The following is a 6,000-nucleotide window of genomic DNA, read 5'->3' as shown; positions in this document are numbered from 1 at the left end:
GGGCTCCCCAATATTCAGGTTGAGAGCAATGCTAAGAACAGGACTTCTGCCCCTTCTAAAAAGCACACAGTTACTTAGCAGCCCATATCTAAACTCAAAAAAAAAAGGTAAGTGAAATTTCCCCAAAGAAAGAGAAGCAATTTTGATTGATTGTGTCAGAAAATAGCATAGGATTGACTCAAGGTACTTTGTCCAAATTGTCAGTATTGTCTTTGAACAGCTCACAATGTCCAGAATAAAGGAATGTCCAACAGCAGCTCCATCAGGCACTTCCTCCTGCTGGCATTGGCAGACACGCGGCAGCTGCAGCTCCTGCACTTCTGCCTCCTGCTGGGCATCTCCCTGGCTGCCCTCCTGGGCAACGGCCTCATCATCAGCGCCGTAGCCTGCGGCCACCACCTGCACACGCCCATGTTCTTCTTCCTGCTCAACCTGGCCCTCAGCGACCTGGGCTCCATCTGCACCACTGTCCCCAAAGCCATGCACAATTCCCTCTGGGACACCAGCACCATCTCCTACTCAGCATGTGCTGCACAGGTTTTCTTTTTTCTTTTCTTTATGTCAGCAGAGTTTTCCCTCCTGACCATCATGTGCTACGACCGCTACGTGTCCATCTGCAAACCCCTGCACTACGGGACCCTCCTGGGCAGCAGAGCTTGTGCCTTCATGGCAGCAGCTGCCTGGGCCAGTGCCTTTCTCAATGCTCTGTTGAACACAGCCAATACATTTTCTCTGCCCCTGTGCAAAGGCAATGCTCTGGGTCAATTCTTCTGTGAAATCCCACACATCCTCAAGCTCTCCTGCTCACACTCCAAACTCAGAGAACTTGGGATTGTTGTGGTTGGTGTCTTTGTAGTTTCTGGCTGTTTTGTGTTCATGGTTTTCTCCTATGTGCAGATCTTCAGGGCTGTGCTGAGGATCCCCTCTGAGCAGGGACGGCACAAAGCCTTTTCCACCTGCCTCCCTCACCTGGCCGTGGTCTCCCTCTTTGTCAGCACTGGCTTTTTTGCCTACCTGAAGCCCTCATCCATCTCCTCCCCATCCCTAGATCTGGCAGTGTCAGTTCTGTACTCGGTGGTGCCTCCAGCCCTGAACCCCCTCATCTACAGCCTGAAGAACCAGGAGCTCAAGGATGCCCTGAGGAAAATGATGACTGGATGACTTCTGAAGCAACCAACTTCCCGTTTTCTTCTGCATAGTTTTCGGATTGCAACTCATGACAGGCCAAATAGCCCTTCCCAGTTCTTTGGTAGTTTTCAATGGGGCTTTCTGTTATTAAATTATTCTAAAAGAAATTTTTTAATCACCCCCATGAAATTCACTGTCTGCCTCTTGAATTTGACCCAGAAGCTCTGTAAACCAGGGTTTGGGCTATCACTACATTTGAAGAAAATAAACTACCTTGCAGTGCCTGTTTTATCTGGGATCCCAACTCTGAGACCTGCATGAAGTTAGAGGGGAGAAGGGGAAAAGAGTCCCAGCAGGGCAGCACAGCCAGGGAGCAGCGGGGATTGGTCCTTTCAGAGCTGCTCTGCCCAGCTCCACCCTGTCCTTGCCAGCCCTGCTGTGGCTGTAAGGCCGGAGTGCTCTGGCAGCTTGGTCCCTGTCCTGCTGCGTGTCCCTGCTGTGGCCACAGGCAGGGCCAGGCCATGGGCACTGCTGGGACACAGCTGGGCTCCAGCACAGCAGCTCCATCAGCAAAGGGCATCTCCTGAGGGCAGGGCAGGGAGGCTTTGCTCTCCTCCAGAGCTGCTGTCAGCAATGTGCTCCAGGAATGCCCTGGCCCAGCAAAGCCCAGTGCCCGGGGCAGGGGGGAGTGTGCAGGGGGGGCTCACAGCAGTGTCCTGGCCCAGCCAGAGCTCCTGGCATGGACCTGAGGCAGCAGCAGAGCAGGGCCTGGGCTGTGTCTTTGTTCTGGGACAGCCTGGGAAGGTGCCCCGGGGCAATTGTCCCACAGCAGCCCCTGCAGCCACCATTGCCAGCACTGGCCTCTCCCCACCTGCAGGAGGTTGTTTGTGCCTGCACGGAGGGACACCAAGGGACCAGGCCAGCAGGCCATGTTTGCTCTGTGCTGAGGAGATCTCAGCAGGGCATGGTGTGCGTGTGGGGAGACGAACCCCAGTGAGCACAAACACCATCAGCAGCACCCGGGGGTGGCACAATTCCAGCGGCACAAACAGTGCCTTGAGGCCACTTCACTCTTAGAGTAACGTCCTCTGGGAAAACACCTGAATTCTTTGCTGGGTTGTGGTTAGGACTGCAGGGAGAGAAATATCCCAGGCAGGGAGGCTCCAGGAAAAATGCTCAGGGCAGCCATGGACTGCACAGAGAGACATTGGATAGAGTGAGAGTCTGTGGGGAGAAATCAGAGCTGCCTCCCTGCTGAACCAGCCCGAGGACCTGACAGGGCTGTGCTGTGTTCTGGGCACTGACCTGGAACTGAGGGATGTGGAAAAGGCCTTTGGTGTCAGGGCTGTTGAGAAGGCTGGGCAGTGTCACTGTGGGACCTCTCTCAAACCCCTTGGAAAGGCCAGAGCCATCCTAGAGGGTCCTGGGCACTTGGGAAGGGCAGACATGGAACCAGTCTGCAAACAGGGCAGGGAGGGGGACTGGGAGAGTCACAGCCTGGTCAGGCTCAGCAGGGAAAGGGATGTGGCAAATCCTCCTGCAGCCATTCCAGGCACTGGCAGGATAGGGCAGGGACTGCAGAACCCACGTGGGAGGGAAAAGAAGGGGATGTTGTGTGCCCAGACTTCAGCCAGGCCTGGGACAGGGTCTGCTGTGGTCTCCTCAGAGCCAGACTGGAGAGAGCTGGGCTGAAGGAGTGGAACATGGGCTGGGTGGGAATTTGGCTGAACAATGAGGGTCAAATGTCATCCATGGTACAGAGTCCTCTTGGCAGCCATGCCCTGGTGACATCCCTCAGTGACCAGCCCTTGACCACCACTGTGGAATATTTCTATTGTCTCTAAAATGGCATTAAATGAACTTTCAATTCCTTTGTGGATGCTGCCAAATTGCAGGGAGTCTGTGACTGAACTCATCTAGTTAATGCTGACTGCAATACATAATCGGGCAAGATGACTGAGTTGGGTAAATTTGTCTTGCCATCAGGTGCCAAGCAAGCCACAAGAAAGGACAGAAAAAACTCATGCATCAGAAGAAAGGCAGTTCAATAGGGAAAAACCCAAATCCAATGATAAAAACCTCCAAACTCAACCAAAAAAAAGGCACAGCAAGACCCACTAACAGAAGAAAAGCAAATCCTTAGGAAATCTCCTATCAGCAGAAAATGTTTGACCACCTTGTGGCAGGAGAAGATTCTGTATGTGTTGGTGCTGTTTTCAAAGAAAAATGTCTTAAAAATAAATTATTCCCTACTCCCCTTGCCCCTCTGCTTCTCTCAGGTGATTGCTGATCATGGTGTGACATGGAGTGGAACATCCCTTGGGTCAGTCCAGCCCAGCTCTGTCCCATCCCTGTTCCCCAGGAACACTTGCCCACCCCAGGCCCATTGGTTGGGGGAGTTGCAGACGCCTCATGCGGGGCGAGCACTGAGACAAGGACAGGAGAACAGAACAACATTTACTCTTGTCAAGGACAGTAGAACAGAACAGCACAGCCTTGGAGAAACTGATTGAGGATGTGCCTCTGGCAAACAGAAGCCACACAAAATGCAAGCAGAATGCCAGCTCAGCGCTGCAAGGCTGACAAAACAGAAGTTATGCAGAACAATAATATTGCCCTTACTCAAAAGGGGGGGTCAAGAAACATCCACCTTCAAAGGACACTGGATGTTGAAGACAGACCCCAAAGAATCATAAAAGGATTTGTCATAAGGGGTGCAACTATGTCAAATAAATTCAAAGACGTGGGGATAGCTAGTGGATACATAATGAGTGTGTGTGATAAAAACTCTGTTCATTCAATGCTCAGTGCACTCGAATGAAGGAAGGATGGCCCAAGTGACCACCATGCTGTAATAAAGAATACCTGCTTTCAAATACTCCAAACTCTGTTCAGAAGTTTCTATCCAGTGGATTTCAGTATCAGTGGTGTCCTTGACTCCATTATGCCCCACACTTTCACAATGGCCCCTTGGTTCCATGAGGCCCTGCTGTAGAACAATGGACCCTTGATTCCATTGGGTTCTGTACTGTCAAAGTGGCCTCCTTGGTTCTGCACTGCCACAATGCCCTCCTTGGTTCCACAAGGCCTTGGTGTGTCACAACAGCCCCTTGGTTCCATCAACTGCCACAGTGTCACCCTGGTCTCTTGGATCTGCAGTGTCACAATGGACAATTGGTCACAAGCAGCCCCGCTGTGTCACCATGAATATTTGGTTCCATGGGGCCCCAGAGTGTCACAATGGCCCCTTGGTTCCATGAGGTTCCACAGCATCACCATGGTCTCCTTGGATCTGCAGTATCTCCATGGACCCTTGGTTCCATGTGGCCCTGCTGTGTCACAGTGGTTCCTTGGTTCCATGAAGCCCCAGTGTATAACAATGGAATCTTGGTCCCGTGAGGTTCTGTACTGTCACAATGGTCTCCTTGGTTCTGGACTGTAACAATGGACCCTTGGTTCCACGAGGTTCCATGATGTCACAATGGTCTCCTTGGTTCCATGAGGTTCCATGATTTCACAATGGTCTCCTTGGTTCCAAAAGTTTCCATGATGTCACAATGGTCTCCTTGGTTCCACAAGGCCTTGCTTTGTCACAATGGACCCATGGCTCCATGAGCTTCCATGGTGTCACCATGGTCTCCTTGGTTCCACATTGTCACAATGGACAATTGGCTCCATGGGCCCTGCTGTGTCACAATAAACCCTCAGTGCCATGAGGTTCTGTGGTGTCACAATGGTCTGCCTGGTTCAACGAGGCCCTGGAGTGTCACAATGGCTGCTTGGTTCCATGAGCTTCCATAGCATCAACAATGGTCTCCTTGTTTCTGCAGTGCCATAATGGACCCTGGTTCCATGAGGTCCCTAAATGTCACTGGTCTCCTGGGTTCCATGTGGCCCTGCTGTGTCATCACGGCCCCTTGGTTCCATGAGTTTTTGTACTGTTAGCAATGGTTCCTTTGTTCCAATGAGGCCCTGCTGTGTCCCAATGGACCCTGGGTTCCATGAAGTTCTTCAGTGTCACAATGGCCCCTTGGATCCATGAGTTTCTGTACTGTTAGCAGGGAGTCCAGGGGGGAGTCCAGGTTTCTGTATCTCCAGAGGAAGGGGTTGATCAGTGCCATGGGGGCAGTACAAAGATGGAGCCAGTGGGGGAAGGGGGAGGGAGTGGCTGAGGGACACAGAACAAGGGGAAGGAGCCAATGGGGTCAAACAGCTTTTGAAGGAAGCTTCTTGTGTCTCCCTAACCCAGGGAATGACTCTCAGGGTCTCCACAGCTGCAGAGTGTCACAATGGCCCCTTGGTTCTTTTGAGCTCCTCAGGATCCCAGTGGCCCCTTGGCTGCATGAGGCCCAGCTGTGTCACAATGGCCCCTTGCTTCCATTGGCCCCAGAGCATCACAATTGTCCCCTCATAGTTCCATGAGGCCCCTCAATGTCACAATGGACCTTTAGTTCCATTAGTCCCACACTGTTCCATGAATCCTTAGCTCCATGGGGCCCTGTAGGGTCACAATGGTCCCTTGGTTCCGTGGTGCCACAAAGGGCCACAAGTGCCATTTGGCCCAACAGGGCCTCATAGTGTCACAATGGACTCCTTGGTTCCATGGAGACACAAAGTGCCACAATGGCCCTTTGCTTTCACCAGGCCTCAAAGTGTGAAAATGGCCTCCATGGTTTCATGCAGCCATGCTGTGTCACAATGGACCCTTGACGCCATGATGCCCCATAGTGCCACAGTGGTCTCCTTAGTTCTACATTTTAAGAATGCCCCCTTGGTCCCATGGAGCCCCACAGTGTCACTATTGTGCCCTTGCTTCAATGAGGCTTTGCTGTGTCACAATGGCCTCCATGGTTCAATGATGTCCCGTAGCAG

General features: G+C 52.2%; 1 protein-coding gene across 1 annotated transcript; it reads left to right on the top strand.

The window, feature by feature from the left end:
• Positions 1 to 243: 243 nt before the first annotated feature.
• Positions 244 to 1,161, top strand: LOC136570499 (olfactory receptor 14C36-like). Its single transcript, XM_066570961.1, has one exon. It carries the CDS (start codon positions 244 to 246, stop codon positions 1,159 to 1,161), a length of 918 nt encoding a protein of 305 aa, XP_066427058.1.
• Positions 1,162 to 6,000: the final 4,839 nt, after the last annotated feature.

The sequence above is a fragment of the Molothrus aeneus genome, unplaced genomic scaffold (assembly GCF_037042795.1).
Source record: "Molothrus aeneus isolate 106 unplaced genomic scaffold, BPBGC_Maene_1.0 scaffold_34, whole genome shotgun sequence".
NCBI lineage: Eukaryota > Metazoa > Chordata > Aves > Passeriformes > Icteridae > Molothrus > Molothrus aeneus.
Note: the sequence above shows the minus strand (reverse complement) of the source record. Positions and strands in the feature narration are given on the sequence as shown.